The following is a 25,995-nucleotide window of genomic DNA, read 5'->3' on the forward strand; positions in this document are numbered from 1 at the left end:
CAGATGTCAGGACAGGACGTAGCACTATTGTTGAGAGCAATCTGCGAAAAGTACCTTCAACAATCAGAACCAAGAAAACATGTACCACCTATTTGTTGACTTAAAGAAGACCTTCAATAGGATGTGGCATGTTGCCTTATGGTCTTCTATGAGGATGTACAACATCAGTGCTAACCTTGTCCGAGTGATCGAGCAAATGCACAAGACCACAAGCACTGCACTCCTGAATGGGAACAAGGGAGTCTGGTTACACACAACGTTAAGAGTGCATCAGGGATGCTTACTGTCACCAGCCCTCTTCAGTGTCTTTCAGGAGAGGATTATGGAATACGCCTTTGAATTTCCAGTGGGAGAAAAACGATCACCAGTCTATGTTTCGCGGATGATATTGATGGACTGGCAGGGAGTGAACATAAATTGACATGTATTGTGGAACATCTGGACAAAGCAGCCTCTGCGTTCGGCATGGAAATCAGCAATGAAAAAAACAAACTCATAACCGACAGCACCCTCAATATCACTTCAGACATCAAAGTCTGCGGAACAAGTTTAGAAACAGTGAAGACATTCAAATGTCTTGGCTTCATCATATCAGATGAAGGTCCAAAACCTGAGATGCCAAGGACTACACAAACAACAACCACAGTAGCATAGATCCAAACCATCTGGAGAGACACGAATATCAGTCTGCGCGCCAAAATGCATACACCGAGCCCCCTTGCCTTATCAGTCTTCCTGATGCCTGCGAAACTGATACACTCAGCGGACATGCCAAAAAAAAAAAAAAAAAAAAAAAAAAGATCCTGGCAACATATATGAGACACTACAGAAATATCTTGGGCTTCCACTGCACAGATCATGTGACAAATGAAGAGGTCCGTAGCAAGATCCAACAAGCAATAGGACCTTATGATGACTTCTTCACAGTCGTCAAGAAATGGAGAATGAATTGGTATGGCCATCCTTCCTGCACAACAGGACTTGCAAAGACCATCTCACAAGGGACGGTCATAGGAAGCCGCAGACGAGGAAAACAGAAGAGAGATGGGGCGATGATATTTAGGAATGGACAGGCATGAACCTGGCGGAACCCAAGAGAGCAGTGGAGGACAGACAGGTGGAGGAGAATGGTGTTGTTGTCTTCACAGGTGCGCCAACAACATTAGAAGACGTCAAGGGATAGGTGAAGGTGAAGAAGATTATGTTAGCTTTAGCATGGACACATGCTGCCAACAGCATCTTGGTGCTGTTGTTCAGCAGTTGAATAGCAAATCTAAAAGACACTGAGCGGTGTCCAATTTTTCCCTTTTAATTTTGTTTCTTTTTTCAGTAATCAGTAGAAACCACACTCGAGCGAGCATGAAGGTTTTACCTTTTTTGTTTGTTTCTAATTCGTTTCTTTACTCTGTGTCCCTCTTCGTATATCATTGTCTCTCAGTCTGTTTGGAAAAGTAAATGAAAAGGGGATGAGCGTATCATAATAAAAGTGTAAAAATGGGGCGAGGGAAAAGGGAATGGCCATATCATTCATTCATATATGGAAGGCGGACAGGACATCTAACACCAGAAAGTCACCAGGAATTTTTCTGTAACTCTAGGAACGGGTTAAGGACAAAAGACGAGCTACCTGGGGTCCCTTGTCCAAGAAAACGGAGTATGAACAGCCCGAGAAGTGAGTCTAACCCACATTCACTTGGTCACTGATATCTTCATTTCAGTACCACCACTAAGCTATCTTTTAAGTTGGGTAATATGATTGGGTGCATTGGAGAAAGACCATCACGAACCTTCACTTCACAGACTACATCGATGGCTTGGCAAGTAGTGAGAATAAGGTTGTTAAAAGACTGGATGAAATATTGAAAAGATACGACATGGAAATAAGTGCCGAAAAGAGCAAACTGACGGCCAGCACCACCATCACTTCTGATATAACTATCCAGCGACAGAAGTTAGGAACTGTTCAACAGTTCACCTACCTGGGATCCATCATCAGCAATGAAGAAATCCTCTCGAGGGTAACATAGACAACATCAGCATTGTCCAGATTGAAACCTATATGGAAGGGCAGCAACATCTCCAAAAAAACACATGACCAGACTCCTGCATGCATTGGTATATTCAGTTTTCCTCTTTGTATGCAGGACATCGGCCCTCACAGCGGATTTTGGAAAGAATTGAAGTCGCGGAAATGACGTGTTGTCGCAACATACTAAACATCAGATACACTGATCACATCACAGTGAACAAAAACGCCAGACCATCGAGCAGCACATCATGAGTTAAGAAAAGAAAGCTAGGTTGGTATGGCGATGTACCAAGATACAATTGCCCTGCTAAAACAACCCTTCAAGGAACTGTTAAGGGTGGGAGACGAAGGAAATGACAGAAGACGATGGTCTTACAATCGTGCAGAATTGACAGGAAAATCATTTGCAGAGACAGGTTTTTATACAAAACCGACAGATCTCGTGAACAGTTCTTCTGTGTGGCGGTCCTGTTAGTTCAGGGATAATAAGAAGAAGAGTGTGGGTGGATGTGATGAATAAGATATTAAGCAGGCCACAAATAGTTTCCTTGCGCTGGTTTCTAACTCAATAAAGCGTTTCCATCCAGAGCAGTGAAAACATTTCAATATATTTTAGTCACAAATTTATATTTTTAATTGCCACAGTGCCACTTATTCCCGGTTATGCGACTTCATAAAATACAAACCACAGCTGATGTACTTGAATCCACATAGACTAAGACAGGGTCACATTGAAATGAGCCCTTCTTTACAAGACGCAGAGACACAGTAAAATGGGTCGTTCTTAACCAGGATGATAGCATATAGTGATACAGTAAAATTTATCCTCCTTAAATAGAATGATTACGACAGAAACGATAATTAATAAAAGAAATCCTTTTTAACTTGATTGATTTCGACAGTAAAGCAAGTGCTTTTTAACTTGAATGATTATGACAAAAAGTAATAATTAAAAACAACAAACGAGTCCTCAGCGGGAATGACCATGACTGAAACACAATGAAATGAATTATTTTCAACTACAATTGTATCGAAATTGCTATGTAATTGGGAAATGATAACGGCTGAAAACAAACCGATTGTACAAATGGTTTGAAAACAACATGTTATGAATTTAAAGTCGTCCATCCGTTTTTCGCTATGATCAGGTCGATCGTTTTGTACAAAAAGTCCCATTCAAGCCAAGGATACAAGTTATTCTGTACAAGTTAATGAATCAGTCTTACATTATCAATGATTCACAAATTGAACACTGTTTTCCAATTAACGGGTCTTTATGTGAATGGTGTCCAACTTTTTCTTCTTTTTTTTTCTTTAAAGATATAATTGATTTACCATTAATCTTCATGGCACACCATTGGCCTATCCTAGAAACCCAGCCATGTAACACGATTGTCTCTCTATCCTCCCTTAATATTGTGAAGAGTCATCTGGGCGCCGCACAGAAGAACTGATCACAAGTTTCTCCGGGGCCGTCATTTGTGTTTCAGAGCCTTGGTCTCTGCGAATGGTTTCCTTCTTCGTTCTGCAATGTGTCGGTCCATCGCGATTACAGTCGTCCGTCTCCCTTTTAGGATGATCGTTTTTGCAAGGCCGTTGGGTCTTGTCACGTGGTCAGCCCAAAACTGATCTCAGCAAATCTTTATAAGGTCCAGTGTGCTGGTTGATGGTTTTGCGCACTTGTTTATTGGTGATATGATCATTGTATCTGATTTCTTGCCTCTTGTGATAACAGCATTCCATGGCTGGGAAACTTCTTTCCAAATCTGAAATGAGTGTGCATGTTTCTCATGCATGCAATGGCAAATACCATTTAATGCAGGAACCTGATCTTGTGTTTCATGGAGATGTCGTTGTCCTTCCACACAGATTTCAGTCTGGACGGTGCTGAAGATTTTTCCTACCCTTTAGAGATTCCTGATTTGGACCCCTCATTGCTTATGATAGATCCTGGGTAAGTGAACTGTTAAACGGTTCTAGTTTCATTCCATGGACAGTTATACCAGCCGTGATGGGTGTGTTGTGGGTGAGCCTTCAGCTTGGTCCTCTCAGTGTCGAGAACATTACTGTGCACCCAACGTAATAAAGATACTTCGGCTGATCTATTTATTTGATAGCAGACGTATGTTTTGGGAGTCTGTTTCCATCGATACAGTGGGGTGTGCTCTATCAGCACATACGGCCAACGAATACAAACCCAACATGCCAAATAGACAGAAAGAGGAAGAAGGGGAAAGGGCATGTGGAAGTAAAGGCGAGGGGGGGCTCAGCTACGTCTCAAACTGCACCCGGTACAGACGTTTTCAGCGACGTGCTTGTCATTCTCATTGATCAGAAAGCACCGTGCCTGCTTCGCCTTTAGCTTGCGAGTTTCAGTTTTAGTTGTGTCAAAGCGTGCCGACTGATCCATATACGCTACACAGCATTCTGCATAAAGAAAAGGAGCATATGCCTTACCTAAGCATGTACGTTACGCGCTGGTCAGACTCAGAGTTACCTTGCAAACTAAACATCACCTGACGTGCTTGCACGGTGTCAGACCTGCTAAAAGGACCGACGTAGAGTTCGTATTGTGCGCGTGCACACACACACACACACACACACACACACACACACACGCACGCACGCACGCACGCACGCACGCACACACACACACACACACACACACACACACTGGCAAATTTGCTTATTCACTTTACCATCATGTAATAAAATCTTGACTTTGACACAACGTACACACGCAGTCATACAAACATATACACACACATACAGACAACGCCCTGTCTCTTTGTCCTCACAGGAAACGTGGCGGCAGAGGGGAGAGTCAGGAGGAGAGCACAAGGGTGGCACCAAAAAAAACACCAGAGGGCAAAGACAGTGATTATGATTTTGAGGTCAGCATTCACAACACGTTCATTCTCATTCAACAATGTTTCCATGTTCTTATTGTGCCAGACCGGGCTTTTTAACATCCCAGGAGTGTGTGTGTGTGTGTGTGTGTGTGTGTGTGTGTGTGTGTGTGTGTTACGGGGTTAGAACTAAGATTGTTTGATTAGAATTTATTTTTCAAATACTCATTTTCTGTGTTGAAATACACAGAATGATACACTGCCAGTTTATTTCTTGTTCAGGACAGACTGAGTTGACTGTTGTTGTGGATAAGAATTTCTTACGTGATTGTTCAGATACCTTTCTTATTAAAGGTAATGACCTACGCATGACTCCTTTCCATGTTAACCGCTCTCTTTGTCCAAGTCTCTAAATGTATAAAGTGCATACTGTGCGTAGGCCTGCTTGTGGCAGATGATATATTTTTTCGTATGTGCGTTCTCGCATGTCAGGGTGGGGATGAGGTGAAGGGGTGTTCAAAATTCAGTTTCATTCTCAAGGATGCATCAGAGCGTGTTGACAGACGCTACACCACATCTGCTGAGAAAAGTGCAGAGGCCTGACTTTCGCATAACCGATTGCGCTGATCAGGCCTTGGGGAAAAAAGTAACAAAAAAGTGGGGGGAGAGGTGATTTATAGACCGTATTTAAATCTTTCTATTTTACAGTCTGAATTGATAGATTCTTTGTGTGACTGAGTCATGCCCTGGGGTATGTGTGTATGTGTGCGCATGTGTGTGTGTGCGGCAAGTGATGGATTGTGTAACAGAGTGATGCTCTCTCTCTCTCTTTCTCTGCCCAAGGTGATTGTGTAACTAATTGATGCTCTCTCTCTCTCTCTCTCTCTCTCTCTCTCTCTCTCTCTCTCTCTCTCTCTGTGTCCCACAGGCGGTGGTGGCGCCCATCGTTGACCAGGCCATGCAGAGCCTGCAACAGGCTACAGGGACGGAGCCCATCAAGGACGACCTTACCTCCTTCAGCCTTCAGGTGAAATTCCGTAGACCCGAAAAACGATGCGAAATTCACATGCACTGAACTAAAAACAACAACAACAATAACAACAACAAAATCGCACCAACCTTTCTGTCAATGCGTAAAAGTATATTGACCCGAAAATCGCACGACTTTCGCTGCGATTTTTCTTTCGCTCGAGGGAGCGAAACTTCTGATTTCGCAGTGCAAAGTTTACCAATCTTTGGGCAGATCCCTTCACGGCTGATGCAGCGTTTGATGAAATTGCCCCCTTCTTCTTGCATGCACATTTCCCATCAATTCTTTGCATGCGATAATCACTGTTATTAATTTTTCGGGCCTGTAAAATGTCACTTTTCAGCATACGCACACAGAATACCAGTACAAGGAAGACGGATCAGCTGTAGTGCAATCTGACATCTACAAGAGGACCTTCAACTGGAGCTCCGATGAAGAAGGGACAATAGAGGGAGAAACAGAGGAGGTGACAGAGATCGTAGCAGACCCGATGAGGTGTGTGTGTGTGTATGTGTTGAGGTGTGTGTGTAAGTGTGTGAGCGCACGAACCTACGTGTGCGTGAGTGTGTGCGTGCAAAAAAGCAGTGGCAAATCCAAAGATTGAATACAAGGATGACGACAGACGGAAGGGTGTTATTCCATATTGGATTTTGTAGACTGAAGACATTGAGAAGGATAAATGTATGCACACAAAAATAATGGCGTTGCACACTGGCGGCAACCATGGTACTCATGAGAGATAACGGTGTTTGAAATTCGTCACAGAAAACTCTGATTGGGGGGATGGGAGGCGGGGTTAGTGGGGGACAAGGTGGTTTAGGGGGAGTTTTTCTGATAGTTTTACCACCCTCTGTCACTTTCAGTGTATATCTCTGTTTGTCTGTCTCTCTGTTTGTCTGTCTGTCTGTCTGTTTGTGTGTGTGTCTGTTTTTTCTAACTCTCTTTCTCTGTGACTGCCTGTCTCTCGTACATGTGTGCTGTGCACTGTGCAGGATAGAGGGGTTGCATTTTCGCCACTGCACTGCTTTACTTGATCATCACAGATTTCATGACTTCACGTCGCATGCAGTTCCATTACACTGCCTTACTTGATCGTCACACGTTTCATGACTTCACGTCGCATGCAGTTCCATTACACTACCTTACTTGATCATCACACGTTTCATGACTTAACGTCGCATGCAGTTCCATTACCTTACTTGATCATCACACGTTTCATGACTTCACGTCGCATGCAGTTCCATTACACTGCCTTACTTGATCATCACACGTTTCATGACTTAACGTCGCATGCAGTTCCATTACCTTACTTGATCATCACACGTTTCATGACTTCATGTCGCATGCAGTTCCATTACACTGCCTTACTTGATCATCACACGTTTCATGACTTCACGTCGCATGCAGTTCCATTACCTTACTTGATCATCACACGTTTCATGACTTCATGTCGCATGCAGTTCCATTACACTGCCTTACTTGATCATCACACGTTTCATGACTTCACGTCGCTTGCAGTTCCATTACACTGCCTTATACACTGCCTTACTTGATCATCGCACGTTTCATGACTTCACGTCGCATGCTGTTCCATTACACTGCCTTACTTAATCATCACACGTTGCATGACTTCACGTCGCATGCAGTTCCATTACACTGCCTTACTTACTCATCACACGTTTCATGACTTCACGTCGCATGCAGTTCCATTACACTGCCTTACTTACTCATCACACGTTTCATGACTTCACGTCGCATGCAGTTCCATTACACTGCCTTACTTGATCATCACACGTTTCATGACTTCACGTCGCATGCTGTTCCATTACACTGCCTTACTTGATCATCACACGTTTCATGACTTCACGTCGCATGCTGTTCCATTACACTGCCTTACTTGATCATCACACGTTTCATGACTTCATGTCATATGCTGTTCCATTACACTGCCTTACTTGATCATTACATGTTTCGTGACTTCATGTCACACGAAGCTGCATTACACTGCATTAATAGATTATCACACGTTTCATTACTTAACATTACATGAAGCTGAATTACACTGCTTTACTAGATTATTAAACGTTTCATGACTTCACTTTACACGAATCTGCATTGCACTGCATTACTAGATCATCACACGTTTCATGACTTCCACTTTACACGAAGCTGCATTACACTGCATTACTAGATGACCACACGTTTCCTGACTTCACGTCACTAAAAGCTGCATTCTATTCCATTACTAGATATCACACGTTTCATGACTTTACACGAAGCTGCATTACACTGCATTACTAGATTACCACACGTTTCATGACTTCACGTCACATGAAGCTGCATTACACTGCATTACCAGATTACCAGACGTTTCACACTTCACGTCACATGAAGCTGCATTCCACTGCATTACTAGATCATCACACTTTTCATGACTTCGTCATATACAGCTGCATTCCATTCCATTACTAGATATTCACAGGTTTCATGACTTCACGTTACACGAAGCTGCATTACATTCCATTACTAGATCATCACACGTTTCATGACTTCACGTTACACGAAGCTGCATTCCGCTCCATTACTAGATCATCACACGTTTCATGACTTTACGTTACACGAAGCTGCATTCCGCTCCATTACTAGATCATCACACGTTTCATGACTTCACGTTACATGAAACTGCATTCCATTCCATTACTAGATATTCACACGTTTCATGACTTCACGTTACACGAAGCTGCATTCCATTCCATTACTAGATCATCACACGTTTCATGACTTTACGTTACATGAAGCTGCATTACATTCCATTACTAGATCATCACACGTTTCATGACTTCACGTTACATGAAGCTGCATTACATTCCATTACTAGATCATCACACGTTTCATGACTTCACGTCACACTCACCTTGTATCACACTGCATTACGGCGGCTGAAGCACTTCGCTATAGAAGTGGCAGAGAACTGCCTTTTTAGTTCATACTGCATAATAATGTCATCGGCGTTTCAGCGAAGCGATACAGGATGGAATCATGGAATTCATCAATAATGTTCAGGAAGTAGCTTCTGAGGACGATGACCCAGCTGGCGTCTTACAAGGTGGGTGTGTGGGTGTGGGATGGGTGGGATTTGTGCGTGTGCGCGCGCGCGCGTGTGTGTATGTATGTATGTGTGTTAGTGTGTGTGTGCGCGCGCGCTTGTATGTGTGTGTGCGTTTGTGTACTTGCATGCATGCGGTTTTCTTTTTTTTTTCTGTGTTTCAACAAAATTAACGGAAAACCAGATATGTCGTTGTATTGGACCCCCTGTTCCGACACACAAAGCGTCATGGCAGAGTCGGTTAGGCATTGGGCGTTCCATCCAGTGATCACCAGTGGTCAGGGTTCGAATACCCAGTTTCGGCATGGTGTTGTGTCTTTAGGAAAGGCACTTCACTCCGATTTCCCTCACTGACTCCATCCAAGTATGAACTAGTTTAACTGACTTCGACTAGTGCTGGTTAAATTAAAAACGGCGTGAAAGGAGAGAATCAGGCTCCTCCGCCTTCCTAGGAATGCCGCAGAAGCCTTTGACACAGTAGATATGAATATGAATGATAGTCGTGTCCGACTATGACCATCAGAGCAGGGGAGGCATTTGCTGTCCCAACTATCAGGGCTAGAATTTGATTATGGTTGGGGGGGGGGGGGGGGGGGGGAGTGTTTCACCTAGGTTACATCCTCACTCTCGGCCAAGAGGTTTTTAAGACAGTCGGTGTTGGGATGGTTCCCAAAGACCAACTAGCCCCTAAGGCTGCAGCACCAAGAGCCAGTGCAATCTTGCCTCCTGGTTTGAGAGTCGTAGTCCTTCACAAAAGACTAAGCTGTAAATGACGAATGGTGGATATGAATTCACTACCCCAATGACCGTGGAATCCTTTTCTTTTTTCTTCTTTTTTTAACTTTCCGGACAGGGACTGGAGAGTCAGCGCCCAGTCCCCCCAGTACAGCAGAGGAGGCAGATAAGCCCGCCCTATGGGATGAGACAAGAGAAGGAGGTATGAGTAGGGGAACACAAAAGGGATGCTATGCAATACACGCGGTGCGATACAATACAGTACAGTCTAATGTCAAGCAATACAATGTAGTATGCAAGGCAGTGCACGGTGTGATGCAATATAGCGCAGTCTAATGTCAAGCAATACAATGCAGTATGCAAGGCAGTGCACGGTGTGATGCAATATAGCGCAGTCTAATGTCAAGCAATACAATGCAGTATGCAAGGCAGTGCACGGTGTGATGCAATATAGCGCAGTCTAGTGTCATATAATACACAAAGCAATACATTTGCAATTCTATACGGTACTCTCCAATGTCATATAATACAATGCAGTCCAAGGCAATAAGGTTACATCGCAATACGGTGCAGTATATTGTCATATAATAGCATGCGACATGAGGCAATACAGTGCAACACAATATGGTGCAGTCCAATGTTGTGCAATGCAGTGCATTTCGATACAAAACAGTACAATACAATAAAAAGCAATACAATGCAATATAACGCAACACACTGTATTAGCAAACACAATGTGACAATGTAGTACAAAGTAGTACAAAGGACTGCAACACACACCAGATTACAGTGTGATAACAACAACGATGATGATAATAATGATAATGTGGAGTGATGGCCTAGAGGTAACGCGTCCGCCTAGGAAGCGAGAGAATCTGAGCGCGCTGGTTCGAATGACGGTTCAGCCGCCGATATTTTCTCCCCCTCCACTGGACCTTGAGTGGTGGTCTGGACGCTAGTCATTCGGATGAGACGATAAACCGAGGTCCCGTGTGCAGCATGCACTTAGCGCACGTAAAAGAACCCACGGCAACAAAAGGGTTGTTCCTGGCAAAATTCTGTAGAAAAATCCACATCGATAGGAAAAACAAATAAAACTGCATGCAGGAAAAAAAAAAGAAAAGAAAAAAAGGGTGGCGCTGTAGTGTAGCGACGCGCTCTCCCTGGGGAGAGCAGCCGAATTTCACACAGGGAAATCTGTTGTGATAAAAAGAAATACAAATACAAATACAAATGTTGATAATAACAAAAATGATAGTGTTGATGATGATTACAAAACGAAAATTGCTAACAATAAAACGATCACGTTCAGTGAGAACAATGTCGGCGATCTGCACCTGTAAATGCGGTTCGACAGTAATTCACGCACACGCACATGCTCACACACGAACTATCTTCCATTCTCTCTCTCCCTCTCTCTCTTTGTATCCCCCTTCGGGAGGGGCCTTGGCCCTAACTGAATAAAAATTCGTTTCGTTTCGTTTCTCTCTCTCACCAGTCTCTGTATGCATGTGTCCCATATATCTCTATCTATCTAGCCATCTGTCCATCTCTCTCTCTCTCTCTCTCTCTCTCTCTCTCTATATATATATATATATATATATGGTGTGTGTGTGTGTGTGAACATATTTTCTTTCCTATTTAAGTTTATTTTTTGCAAACCACCACCAGTCTGAATACTGACATTGTCTTTCCCCCCCTTCCCCCCCCCCTCCCTTACAGGAGTGTCCCCGGAGTCTGCAGAGAGTCCAGAGGTCAGTGCCAGCGGTCACGTGCGTTGAGACCGTTAAACACGCTTCAAAATCAACAGCAGTCAGCATCTGGTCAGCTAGAGTGCAATAAGAAAACAACCCCACTCAAGTATCGATGATACAACATGGCTTGTGGTAGTCACGTATACACCAAGGCTCCAGTAAGAGAGGCTACTAAGCGCCAGTTTGACTGACAAGCTGTGGTCAAATAAACTAAGCAGCAATACGATAAACTAGTTGCCAGGACAGGACAGCCTTCTGTGGTTAGATATAAATTATAATTAAAAAGCCAAGACAACATGCAAGTCAGGTATTGGTAAGTACCAGTAACAACATGCAGTGGTGAGTCAGATACGAACCAAGACTCGACTGACTGGGAGTTTCAGTTTTCAGTTTCAGTTACTCAAGGAGGCGTCACTGCGTTCAGATAAATCCATATACACTTCGCCACATATGCTTGGCGAATGCCTGACCAGCACCTTAACCCAACGCGCTCAGTCAGGCCTTGAGTGCAGACATGTATGTTTGTGTGCATATCAGAGTGGATTACTTCTACAGAATTTTGCCAGAGGACAACACTTTTGTTGAAATGGGTTCTTTAATCAGTGCGCCAAGTGCGTGCTGCACACGGAAACTCAGTTTATCGTCTCAGCCAAATGACTAGACACTCACTTTGATTTTGCAGTCAAACTTGGGAGAAAGGGCGAGAGCGGGATTTGGACTCAGCCACTCACAGACTCAGTAGTGGCAGATGAGCGTCTTATCCATTCTGCCACCTACCTCCTTGACAGGGAATACGTATCGACAGACCATGCTGTAGTCACATACACAGCAAGGCTTTATAGAAATAGAACACAAACATCGATACAACATGCTCTTGTCACATTAACACCAAGGCTCTACTGAGAGAAAACACTCAAGAATCGACAAAACATGCAGATGACGGGAATACACCAAGGCTCCAGTGAGAGAATACTATGTACCAATACAGTGTTAGTTTCAAGGTGTCAAAGCGTGCGAACTGAACCATAATATACTATACACCACATCCTCTTGAACTGAAGGCAGATGCCTGCCTTTCGCATGATACCAACACGCTGGTCAGGGCATGAGAGAAGCAATGCAACATTTTCTAGTCACATATAGAGCACAGCTCTGGTGAGAGAGAATGCTAAGTACCAATAGAAAATGCTGTTTTCAAATAAAAATCAAGGCACCAGTAAGAGAGAACACAAGGCACCAAAACAGCATGTTTCTGTCACATATGGACCAAAGGTCCAGTAAGAGAATACTAAGAACTAATACAACATGCAGTAGTTAGATATAGATCAAGCTCTGGCGAGGAAGAATACTGAATACGAACAACATGCTGTTGTAACACATAGACCATAACTATAGTGAGATAGAATATTACGTCACCAGTAAAACGTGCTTTAGTCGGATATAGCAAGTGCCAATAGAATAGGTTTTGAAGTTACATGCAGTACCATGTCAAACTGGCACAAAATAAATCTTTCATTCCATGCTGCCCCATGATCTCATAGCCCTTGTTGTCACTGCCGATTTTGGCGTTCAAGTCACCCATGACCATGATGATGTTGCGCCCTGGTTGGTCCTGCATGAGAGTCAGCAGTCTGCTGTAAAGTCATCCTTGGCCTCATCACTGTCATTCGTCGTTGCGTATGACTGGATGACCTCAGTGTGGATCCTCCTCTTCTTGGTACGGAAGGTCGTGTGCGGCGGTAATGCCAACTTTTACGATTTCGCCGTATTTTGTTACGCTCGATCGCAGTTTGTTCCGACGCTACGCCAACGTCAAAATTGTTCCGTCGAGTTCATTTTCGAGTACATAGCATGGTCACATGCTTCCCTGTCGTAATGTTACCCTGACGCTCTAGACTTTTCGATCACGAGATCAGCGCAGTCACTACTAACCTTGGTCTCACGTAATGATGCTCAGCTAATCACGTGCATGTTTACATTGAAACAGCGCTGAGTGGACCAATCAGCCTAATCGTTTGTCCGAACATGGAGGAACGTAGCTAAATCAAGTTGCGTCTCGGTCAAACAGCGTTTGTGCCCGTTTGCTGATGTGGCTCGGAGTCTGAGTGTTCCTACCAAATTTCCTGGTTGATCCTACAAACACATGACAGGGTTGGCATCTCTGCACTGTGCCTCCCACCCAATGAGGTCTCCCTGGACTGCCTTTTATAACACCAAGGCGACTCCCTTAGTATGTGGTGCATCTTCTTCTTCGTGCCCTGTGCATAGCAACATCTCTTGACTCACTGATTCCGAAGATGGTGAGGTTATAGTTCCTCAATTTGGCAGCCACTAGTGCAGGTTATCCAGTTTCCAATATGGTAAGCACTTTCAATGCTCCAATGGTGATGGAGGTCCTGGTCATCAGCCTGGCAAGGTGCCAGAGTCTGACTTTCACCACCCGGTGTTATACAACATCCAGCTGGAGATACATCCTTCCCCAGTCCCAAACTATTTGTTGACGGTCTTGGCGTTTCTTGTAGCAGTGATTGATTTAAAAAAAAAAATTTTTTATTTATTTATTTATTTATTTTTTTTTTTGAGAAGGAGAGGTCGTAGCCTATTGTTGAGCCTTCCTCCTTTTTTGCATCCAGGCTTTGTACTGGCATCGTCGTAGTAAGATGGAAAAGAAAAACATGTATAAAGGAAAGGTGGCACATATCTTACTTAAGCACAAAGATGCACTTCATGCTTGAAGGAAGAGAAAGCAATGATTTGATATCCATTGACCATCAACGTTTTTGAAACACAGAACATTATCAACACACAGACAAACGCGCGCGCACACACACACACGCACACACACACACACACCAGCCCCATTACCCAAACACATACACTTCCTTCCTTCCTACCGTCCTTCCTTTCTTACTTCCTTTCCATCCTTTCTCCCTTCCTTTCGTTCATTCCATTCTTCCTTCATTCCTTCCCTTATTTATTCCTTCCTTTCTTCCTTCATTCTTTTCTTCATTCCTTCTTTTAATTCCTGCCTATTCCTTTCTTTCTTCCTTCCTTTCTTCGTTCCTTCCTTTTCTTTAATTCCTGCCTTCTTTCCTTTCTGTCTTCCTTTCTTCATTCCTTTCTGCTTTCCTCCCTTTCTTCTTTCCTTCCTTTCCTCATTCCTTTATTAATTCCTTCCTTTCTTCCTCCCTTTTCTTCCTTCTGTCCTTTCTTTTGGTTTGTTTTCCTTCCGTTGCATGACATACTCACGTTCCCGTGGTCAGATCAAAGAACCTGAACCCAAAAAGCTGTCACATCAAGACACGCAGGAAGGGAAGGAGGAGGACGGTGCAGAGGCTCCGGAGCCTGCACAGGAGCCACCACAGGAGGGAGGGGAGGCAGTGGCAGAGACAGCGGAGCAGCCAGAGGGAGGGGAGGGGGAGGCAGTGGCAGAGACAGCGGAGCAACCAGAGGGAGGGGAGGCGGTGGCAGAGACAGCGGAGCAGCCGAAGGAAGGGGAGGGGGAGGCGGTGGCAGAGACAGCGGAGCAGCCGAAGGAAGGGGAGGGGGAGGCAGTTGCGGAGCAGCAGGAGCAGCCAGAGGGAGGGGAGGGGCAGGAGGGTGCGGAGCCGGAGCCCGTGGCAGATGCTTCCAACAACATGACCAACAACTACCTCTCTGTGTATGTGTGTTTGAGTATGAGTATGTGTGTGTGTGTGTGTGTGTGAAAATTTTCAATGTGAACTATTTTCATTGTGGGAGTCCCATTCACAATGGACGTTTTGGGACAAAGGGTGGCAGTCAAAGTTTACCACTTGCAAAAATGTTATTTTTTCTTCTTTTGGCTCACGTGCATGTTGATACACATTGTGAGTCTGTGCAAAAACACTGGGTTCGGAGTCATTCACTGTACCATGTCAAACTGATGCAAACTAGGCCTATTTGTGCTCTGTTCGGCCAAAATTCGCGGCTAACTCAGTAATAAGACATCCCGGTGTTAGTTTGCCGTCTGCTAGCCAATGAAATGCCATTTCCGGCCGTAGCTGATTACTCATTCACAATGACCACCATTTCCTGAGAAAGTCAGTATATTGTTCCTCTGTCTATGCCAACCTTTTAAGCACTTGAAAAGCTATTTTCCTGCATGCTTGTTTTGTGCAGCTTTTTGGGACGTTTTTGTCTCAGATTTCATCGCTACAACGTTTGCATCAGTTCTTGACGTTTGATTCGATGCATCATTTCCAACTAAATCTTGCTTTCCTTTCTCTGTGGTGCTTGCAGTTCTTGGGAATGACTTGTTCCAATTGCTGTGCCTCGCACGCCACCATGTGATGGCCAGACCCGTGAGTCTGGGATAGTGCTCTCTCAGGAGACAATCTCGGGTCCCATAGTCCACAGGTTCTCCCGTTTGCGATCAAGCCATTTAGTCTTTACAGAGAGATCATGGCGGGATAGCTTGACTAGCTAACACAGTCTGGAAGAGGACTGGGAGGAAGTGTGGTCGGACCTCACCCAGGTTAACCCAGTTGGAGGGTGGTTTTGTTAAGGCTGGTTCTCCTCCATTGGTGCCACGACAAGGTCAATGCGCTCTCAGCGAGTCACATTGCAGGCAAAGCCAACATTTTGGCAGTTGCTCTCAGCAGCTCCAAGAGTGTCCTGTACTCGAAGTGGACCCTACACATGGACACCCCCCAAGAAGTTTGTGATTGGTGGTTTCAACAAGTGGTTGAACAAAAGGTTCAACAACAGACTCGGACTCCCAGTTTCTGTCTCACAGGTCTCAGAGCCAGACGCTTTGTCTCTGGACTGGGACAACCTGATTGTTTAGGTTTTCCCTCCTTTTCCGATCCTGTCCAAGGTACTTTGGAAAACCTATTTTAAACACACACAGACCAGAACCTAAGGCGCTTTTAGGTCCATGGCTGCTTGATTCCGAGAGCACATCTGGTGTGGGCTATTACCACTTCGGCCGCCTTTCAGCACTCTGTGCCTGTTTTACAAGTTTTGGAGGCAGCTTTCTGCCTTTCGGAGATTTCCCTTCATCAATGTTCTACCTCAGGGAATTCCGTATAATCAGGGTGGATGGTTCCTAGGGGCTTCCTTTGTCACGGTTAACACAGCTGTTACTGTTACAAGGGCTGCCCATGCGAACCAATAGTCACTGCCCTCCTCCTTTTGCTTTGATTTCTGCATCAGTTTGACATGGTACAGTAAATTACACCAAAATGAGGAGTTGGTTTTATACACCCAGTTTGGTTTAACGTGCTTGTCATGTCAGTGTCTGCCCGTCTGTCCCAGCAGTTCTTGCTTTGGTTCACACGGGGCGTTCTTTGCTGGCCATTGGACTGGTAATCAACTCCGGCCGAAAATGGCGTTTGATTGACAAGCAGACGGCAGACCAACAGTGGGACGTCTTATCGTTATTGAGTTAGCTACGAACTTTGGCCAAACAGAGCAAACCAGTAGGCCTAGTTTGACACGGTAGGTAATCATAACCAAACTAGGAGAATAATACAAACTCCCTATTTTCGGTCGTCTGACTATCTGTTTGTCTGTATGCATGTATATATGTACACATGCATGCCTGTACAGGTATGTATGTATGTATCTAGGTATGTATGCATATGTCCATGGTAATCTTTTGTAACTTCATTCGTGTTGCAAACTTTGTACATGATGCATGACTGAAATGATCAAATTCATATCCACTCTTTTTCTGCTTTCCCAGATTCAAGCAGAATCATCCCCACTCTTTCTCTGTCTGAGGACCTTACTCTTGAAACCATACCCATTTCTCACTAAGCCATTTTGCCCGCCTACCCTCCTCGTCTCCCCCTCCACAACAAAAATCTGGAGTGGAGCCCCAAAGGCGGCATGGTGATGAACCTCATCACCATTCCAGGGAAGCTCCTGCAATGCAGTCATGGTCAGGACATATCGCCCTGCGTTCCCCCTGGCTATAGCGGAAGGGCCGAGAAGGGGGGGGGGGGGGGAAGGGTCATGGTACTCGGGCAACCTATGGCTTCCATTCTCCCCCTTTTTTTTTTTTTTTTTTTTTTTCGCTCATGATTCTGTGACTCCCTTCTCCAGAGCCACAGATGTCGTCATCGTTCGCGATGGACTTCTATAATTATGAGGTGCGAGGACAGTTTCAGTTTCTCAAGGAGGCATCACTGTGTGCGGACGATCCATATACACTACAACACATCTGCTAGGCAGATGCCTGATCAGCAGCATAATCCAACGCGCTATTCAGGCGTTAAGTGCATGGAATAACTTTTTTTCAGATTTTTTTTTTTATTCAGTGTGCCATGTGCATGCTGCATTGCACACAGGACCTCGGTTTTATCATCTCATCCAGATGACTAGACGCTCACTTTGATTTTCTAGTCAAACGTGGTCTCGAGAAAAGTACGAGACCGGGATTCGAGCCCAGACCATCATGGACACTGTATTATACGCAGATAAGCTTCTTGATAAGAAAAACAAAAAACATTCTACCTACAACCACCTTCCTCTCAGGGACAAACACCGAGCCACTTATCAGTGGGTGGAGGAGAGCTACGGGGCAGTCCACCACAGCGACCAGGACTGGCTGTACGACGAGATGGACTGGGCCAACCACTGCAGCCGCACCAGCCCCTTCCGTGTGGTCACTCCCCGTCACAACAGCTCCTACGGCTCCTCCCCGGACTTCCTGCACCTGCCTGACCACCACCATCATCATCAGAGCATGGCCACTCTGGTGGGTCCATCTGTTTGTCTGTCGGTCTGTATTCCTATTACTAGTCTGCCTCTGTGTCTATGAGTCTTTCTGTCTGTGTGTTCATTTGTCTTATATGTCAGTCTGCACGTCTTTGTATTCATTTGTTTGTCATTAAGTCTTCCTGTTTTGAGTATTAATTTGTCTGGCATATCACTCTGCATGCATGTGTATTTGTGTCTCTCTCTGTCTGTATATTCATTTGTGTGACATGTCAGTCTAAATGTCTATGTATTTACATACATACATACATACATTATTATTATTATTATTATTCATTCATTAATCTATTGTATTTACATACATACATACATTATTATTATTATTGTTATTCATTCATTAATCTATTTCAGATTCGATGTCTGTGTATGTGGAGATGGGGTAGGAGGAGTGGTTTTGTGTCTGTGTCTATGTCTGTGTACATAACTTGACAGTTGCAGACTGGGAGCGGATCCAAGCGCATTCTTACTCATCTCCACCCCCCCTGCCCCCAACCCTCCCCATCCCCCACCGTCAACACCACCCCAACCCAGCCTTGTGATGAGCAGAGGGAGGCGGACAGGTGGGAGTGCCATGAGTACAGCCCCAGCAAGTCTTGGAGCAGCCAGGGCAGCAGGGAGGGGACAGAGAGATCGGCCACTGGTCGCTGGCTACCTTCCCCCCGCCTGGACTTCTTCCCTGTCAACTCCCACACAGGTGCACACTTTGTTGGCTGATTGGTTGTGTGATGGGTTGCTAGACTTCCCTGTCAGGCCCCAAACAAGTGCAAACTTTGTCTGGTTCGTTGTGTGATGGCTTGGTAGACTTCCCTGTCAATCCCCAAACAGGTGCACACTTTGTTGGCTGATTGGTTGTGTGATGGGTTGATAGACTTCCCTGTCAGCCCCCAAACAGGTGCACACTTTGTTGGCTGGTTGGTTGTATAATGGGTTGCAGACTTCCCTGTCAGCTCCCACACAGGTGCACAGTTTTACGGCTGGTTGGTTGTATAATGGGTTGGTAGACTTCCCTGTCAGCTCCCACACAGGTGCACAGTTTTACGGCTGGTTGGTTGTATAATGGGTTGGTAGACTTCCCTGTCAGCTCCCACACAGGTGCACGCTTTGTTGGCTGGTTGGTTGTGTGATGGGTTGGTAGACTTCCCTGTCAAACCCAAACAGGTGCACACTATGCTGGCTGAATGACTGTGTGATGGGTTGGTAGACTTCCCTGTCAACCCCCAAACAGGTGCACTCTTTACAGAAAATTTTCTTCCAATATCCGTGAATTCCACAATTCCTGTAGTGGTATTATATATCAAAGTGTATTTATTTTGTGGTCGTTATGCGAATGGAAACCCATTTGCAGAGACCCAGGCTTTGACACACAACCAACAAACCTGAAGGAACCTGGTGAACAGTTCTACTGTGCGGCGCCCTAGTGAATGACTCTTCACAGAGAAGAAGAAGAATTTGAAGAAGTTACCTGCAAATGAACAAGGAACGAGAAACGTGTCATGGAAACATTTTGAAATAGCGATGTGGGCAATGACATATTGTTTCCTTTTTCCTACAATGATAACAAGAACATCTTGGCTGGTTGGGATTGGTTTTGTGTTGGTTGACTGGACCCCGCACAGATTGGTTGGTTGGTTGGCTAGTGGGTTGGTTATTTTGTTGATGGATTGGGTACATGGACCTCTTCCTTTCACTTTGCACTCAGGCTATTTGTTTGATGGATTTTTTTTTCGACCTGTATGTGCATTTTGTCTACCTCTCTTTCTCCTTGACTGTTCAATGTCATTGACAGTCATTAAAGAGGTTCTTAGTTTGTGGTTTGTATGAATGTAAATTGTTTGTTCTTGCTGATTTATTTATGTTTGCGCTTTTGGTCAGTACAAAAAATTAAAATAAAATGAAATAAGAAGGGTGTGTGGGGGCGTGGGGTGGGGGGGAGGGGTTGTAATGGGGTGGGTGTTGAGGGGGGAGGGGGGGATTTCAATAGAAGAGCAGTGTCACTCGTGTGTCCGTCATTACTGTCTCCCGTGGATATTTTATCGAAGATGTCCCGGTTGATTTCAAACACTTTGGATTAATAGGTAGCTAGTTTTGATGTGAATTGATGATTGCATTGAAAAAAAAAGAAAAGATAATAACGTTGACGTCTGCCTTGATTAAAGACCAGACTCGGGAAAGTGTATAAGCGTGTGTGCTAATTTTAGGACGTAGCCAGTGTATTGCACGGTTGAGTGCGGAACATCAGAACTGTAGAATAGGGATGGTCTTGATTTGGTATATATATATATATATATATATATATATATATAGAGAGAGAGAGAGAGAGAGAGAGAGATGTGTTTGCGTGTGTGTGTGAATTATACATATGAATATATATATGTATGTATATATATATATATATTTACATTTACACCATAATAATAATCAAAATCACTGTTGTAATGTACATGTTGTCGTGGAACCACATGCTATGGTGGTAGTGGCGGCCCACAAGGCCCCGTGGCACAACCCGATGGAGGATGAAGACAGCAAGAACCTGCTTGGAGAGGTGGCTTTCCAGCTGGAGCGCCGCGTCCTGGACTACGTGTTCGCCAACAGTCTGCCGGACCTGAGCCCCCACAACTCCCCTTCCCGTGGGGCCGTTGTAGACACGGACACGGCGGCCAGACGTCGTCACATGGATGGCTACACCGTCAGCAACATTGGCGAGATGATCAGCCATGAGGTTAGCTCTCGAGAAGTGCTGTGCTGGCCTTGTTTTTGACGGTATCTTCCGCGGTGTTTCAGTCCGTGATAGTCCATCATTCACATCCCTTCCCGATCCCCTTCCTTCCCGCCCCCATATAATATATATTGATTATGATGGTGGAGGAGGAGGAGAATGACGATGTTGCTATGTGGGTCCCTGTTTAGGTTTGGAACTACATGATAAGGCTGTACTATGCACTTCCTTTCATGATTAATATTCCGGTGTTAACCAGGCCTGAGAGATACAGACTTGCAGTGTTGGTCAGAAACTTTGAGCAGCACACCCAGAGACCCATCCATGAAGTGAATGATACTCGACTGTGTGGTCCCAATCTTCCCCTTTAAGTCCATAGCACTCTCAACACTGTGTAGAAGACGGTATGCGGCTGTGGGCCGAACACCCCCCCACCCCACCCCCTACTTCCCCGTTTTTGAGGTTTGAAAGCGCTGTGTGGATGATGATGATTGTCATTATTAGTTATTATTATATTATTATTGCTGGTTTTATTTTTGCCCTTTTGCAGCTCTTTATAAAATGGAGAACATCAGTGACAGGAACGAAACAAACAGGCAAACAAACGAATTACGTTAAAGACAACAACAAGAAAACCACTTTCTAATTACACTCTGATAATTCTTTTTTTGATGACGTAAGATCGTTTCGTTTTCTGAAAAGTCATGAGTAAGTTAGTTTTGCTTAAACAGACAGATATATATGTGGACATTCGCTTTTGTGATGAAGTTATGGAGCAACGACTGAAACTAGTTGCCATCGCATTCCACATGGACGTAGAGTCCACGACAGTCGCTGTCAAATTAGAAGGGAGCGTCGAGGTCGTCACACAATCCAAGGGAGGCCATCGAAAAGCATACTCAAAGGCAGTTAGTATTCTCGTGTTGTTTCCTATGGACTGTTCTTTTTTGGAAAAAAACAAAAAATATGTCGGTCGCCTATTTATTTATTTTTCGTTGTTTGTTAGGGTTTGCATTCCTCGTCACAGCGGCCTGAATTACAAACACTACTACATCAACTGCCCCCCGGTGTGTCTGTTTTTTTGTTTTTTGTTGTTTTTTTGTGTGTGTGTGTGTGTGTTTTGTTGTTGCTTTAAAAAAAAAAATTATTTTAGAATACTGTAAACTGCTTTGGAAACGCTCAATATCTGAAACCACCCTTCATCTTGGGTTGAGAACCGTGCACATTGTAAAAATGCCCACCGTAAAATTTGGGTTTTTTGTTTAAACCATCACGAAGTTATGACAATCTAGTTTACCGGTTTTATGATCGTTTTGCTTTGCCGAAGAAGTGCATATTTAGATCTAGAGATTAAAAAAAAAGAAAAAAGATAGAAGCCATGGGTTCTCACACGTGCGCAAAGTGCATGCTGCGCGTGGGACTTCCTTTTATCACCACCCAGGCGAAAGTCCAGCACCTAGACCACTCAGTGAAGGCCTGATGGGTGGAGAGGGAAGTAAAACTCCCCATCCGTATTTGGATGGGACTCGAACCTGTGAAGACTCACTCGCTCAGACGGGCCAATTCCGGCCACTAGCTAGGCCAGCGCTCTTGTGTTGTGTTGTGCGATGTAGGTGTGATAGGAAAATCAGTACACTTCGTCTTGCAGGCAGAAAAAAAGGGTATGGGTAGCACTGCACTGTCACGAAGCACTCTCCCTGGGGAGAGCAGACCGAATTCCAGAGAAATCTGTTGTGACAATGAGTGATACATTACAATACAATACAACACAATACAGTACAATACAATGCACATACGATACGACGCAATATAAAACCAGACAAGACGATACAGTATTGAAAATACTAATAATAGTGGAGACATGTTGAGCACTTTTCTCCGTAAAAGGGGGCTCAAACCGCTTTACAATAAACATTCAACACATACACACATACACAGTAACTTACAAAAGGTAGAAGAAGAAAAAACAACGCACAAAAGCATAAAACAGATTCAAAGACTACACCTATTACATTACTTAATTACACACACACACACACACACACACATACATACATACATACATACAGAGTGCGTGTGCATGGCTTATAAGAAAACAGTACAATATAATCAGTGGCTGGGCCACCGTAGCAGTATTTTGTGATGTGTGTGTGATGTCTGGGTGTCAGGCCCTAGCGGGAGAGAAGTACAGTCGGGGCACAGAACGCATGCTGAGGGAGAGACTGCGCACCATGCTGGATCTCCTGACCCCCATGGGCTATGACCTGCTGGAGCATGGCTCCTTCTCACAGGTACAGATGTGTGTGTGTGTGTGTGTGTGTGTGTGTGTAATGAGGTAAACTTGTGGTAGGGGGGTTATTTAATCCTATACCAGCCTCTGTCTTTTCCAAGTGTGTCTCACAGCTTCTCCCCACAATCATCAATATTGTCAATTCATCCCTTCACACTGGAACGTTTCCATCCACTTTCAAAACTGCAATCGTTCGGCCTTTTCTGAAGAAATCCAACCTTGACGCAAACATTTTGAAAAACTGTCGACCAGTTCCTGATCTTCCATTCCTGTCCAAACTCCTTGAAAAAGCTGTCCTGAAGCAGCTCAACAACCACCTTTATTTCAACAGTCTCATCCACCCATTTCAGTCTGGCTATCGTGCTGACCACGGTACCGAAACCACTCTCCTCCACATCTTGAATAACCTACTGCTAGTGTCCGACTCAGGACAGATCTCCCTTCTCACTCTTCTCGACTTCTCAGCCGCCTTTGACATGATAGACCATTCAATCCTTCTTTTCCGTCTTCATTTTACATTTGGTATCAACGGCACTGTTCTAAACTGGTTCAAATCTTATCTCACTGATGGATTCCAGTTTGTCATTGTTGATAATTTCAGTCTGAACCCGTTAAAATCGAACATGGAGTCCCACAGTGATCTGTTTTAGGCCCAGTGCTCTTCACACTGTACACTGCTCCTCTCGCTGAAATTATCAATCGCCATAATGTCAGTCATCATTCTCATGCTGATGACACTCAACTCCAGAAGAGTGATAACCCTGAAAAACTGTCGTCGCTCTTGCAAGAAACATCCAAGTGCTTCCTGGACATTCAAAACTGGATGACTCTAAATATGTTACAATTGAACGCGGACAAAACTGAAGCAATGATCATAGGAACTAAAAAAAACTATCTTCCATCACAAATGACACAATCAAACTTGGCAGTACATCCATCCCTCTTTCCAGTTCAGTCAGGAACCTCGGCGTTGTCCTTGACAACACACTGTCCATGCAAAAATTTATCAGTCAGATATGTCAGTCCTGCTACTGTCAACTGTGGCGCATCAGTTCCATCAGGAAATATCTGTCCATTGGCGCAACATCTAGACTTGTCGTTTCTCTCATTCTCTCTCGCCTTGACTACTGTAACTGTGTATTGTCTGGTTTGCCTGCTTCATCTATTCAGTCCCTTCAGCGCATACAAAACTCTGCTGCCCGACTCGTCCTCAGAAAGAAAAGATCTGAGCACATCACTCCTCTTTTGCAACATCTCCACTGGCTCCCAGTCTCACACAGAATAAAGTACAAGATCAGCACTCTATGTTATAAATGTATTCACAAATTTGCCCCTTCATATCTCTGTGGCTGCCTTCACCTCTTCACTCCATCTCGCTCACGACGATCGGCTTCGGATCCACTCTGTTTACGCATACCCAGATTCAAACACTCCGCTATTGGACGCCGTTCTTTCTCTGTCTCTGGACCTTGTATTTGGAATGAACTTCCTCAAGTCTGGCCTTAAAACCCACCTCTTCCCAAAAAGCCTCCCTTCTCTGCCTCTTACTTGTCTTCAGTTTCTCCAGTTTTAGAGTTATGCATGCGTGTGAATGACTGGTGCGAAAGCGCTTTAATTTGTCTCTGCACAAGATTCAGCGCTATATAAATGCCATTATTATTATTATTATTACACACACTTTTTACTTTTCTTCTTTTTCCTTCCTTATGACGAGCCTGGAGGCAATATCTATACTGTACACTTTTTTCAGACAAAAAGATCGATCGACTGATTGACTGATCTATCGATCGAGTGAGTGAGTGAATGAGTGAGCGAGTGATTGATCGAATGATTGATTGATTGATCAGGACATCATCATCAAGTACAGCCTGCTGAGCAGCCCCCCCCACCCCTCCACTGATTGATTGATTGATTAATAATCAATTGACTGATTGATCAGGACATCATCAACAAGTACGGCCTGCTGAGCAGCCCCCCGCCACCGGAGGCGAGAGACCCAAAGTCTGAGGTGGGCATCCCCGGTATCAGTGTGTCCGACCTGCAGAACTTTATCTTCACCGCCTCCGAGTCGGACGAGGAACGGGACACGCTGCTGCTGGTCTTCGACTGCCTGAGGATGCTGTCCATTGAGGATGGCCGACCCCTCTTCGTCTGGTAGTTTGCTTGCTTGCTTTCATCCACATAGTAGGATGGAGAGAGAGGGGGGAGCTGATGGGGGGAGTGGTGGGGTAACGGTTGATGGGCGGGCCGGAGGGGGTGGGGGTGGGGGGGGGGTAAAGGAGGAGGGGGGAAGGGAGGGGAGACATGGGTTGTTGGGGGTGGGGGGGGGGGGGGTAGGGACAGAGGAACATATGTATGAACACACACACACACACACACACACATACATACATACATACACACACACACACACACACACACACACATAAATACATATATACACACATACACACACACGTACACATACACACACACGTACACATACACATACACACACACACACACACACACGCACACACACATTTGAAAGAGGCGCCTTGGCAGTAAATCGGCCAGGCTGCATTCACACTGAGACCAGCCAGTTGCTGACAGAAGGTGCTGTCCGAGAATTGTGCGCCACTTATTTTGCGCTTTCCCGCCATGAATGCCGTTTGTGGTAAGTGTTCACACTGGCCACCAGCCGTCTCCAACCAGCTGTCTGATTAGTGGCGTGCACACAGATGAGACGGATGGCTGGTCCAA

General features: G+C 44.8%; 1 protein-coding gene across 1 annotated transcript; it reads left to right on the plus strand.

The window, feature by feature from the left end:
- Positions 1–1,075: 1,075 nt before the first annotated feature.
- Positions 1,076–25,411, plus strand: LOC143285596 (uncharacterized). The gene is made up of 13 exons (XM_076592990.1): positions 1,076–1,148; positions 3,899–3,983; positions 4,830–4,923; positions 5,834–5,905; positions 6,252–6,403; positions 8,926–9,014; positions 11,472–11,503; positions 14,767–15,164; positions 18,005–18,227; positions 18,779–18,941; positions 20,722–20,966; positions 23,132–23,254; positions 25,193–25,411. The coding sequence occupies exons 1-13, from the start codon at positions 1,076–1,078 to the stop codon at positions 25,409–25,411; spliced, it is 1,968 nt and encodes a 655-aa protein (XP_076449105.1).
- Positions 25,412–25,995: the final 584 nt, after the last annotated feature.

The sequence above is a fragment of the Babylonia areolata genome, chromosome 9, assembly GCF_041734735.1.
Source record: "Babylonia areolata isolate BAREFJ2019XMU chromosome 9, ASM4173473v1, whole genome shotgun sequence".
In the NCBI taxonomy this organism is placed as follows: Eukaryota; Metazoa; Mollusca; class Gastropoda; order Neogastropoda; family Buccinidae; genus Babylonia; species Babylonia areolata.

What these genes read in the sequence shown, in the direction of transcription:
- LOC143285596 (XM_076592990.1), top strand. Translation starts at nt 1,076, where the DNA reads ATGAACCTGGCGGAACCCAAGAGAGCAGTGGAGGACAGACAGGTGGAG. An exon ending in TTGCTTATGATAGATCCTGG is followed by an intron (nt 3,984 to 4,829) that starts GTAAGTGAACTG and finishes TTGTCCTCACAG; the next exon opens with GAAACGTGGCGGCAGAGGGG. An exon ending in CCCTGTCAACTCCCACACAG is followed by an intron (nt 18,942 to 20,721) that starts GTGCACACTTTG and finishes CTATGGTGGTAG; the next exon opens with TGGCGGCCCACAAGGCCCCG.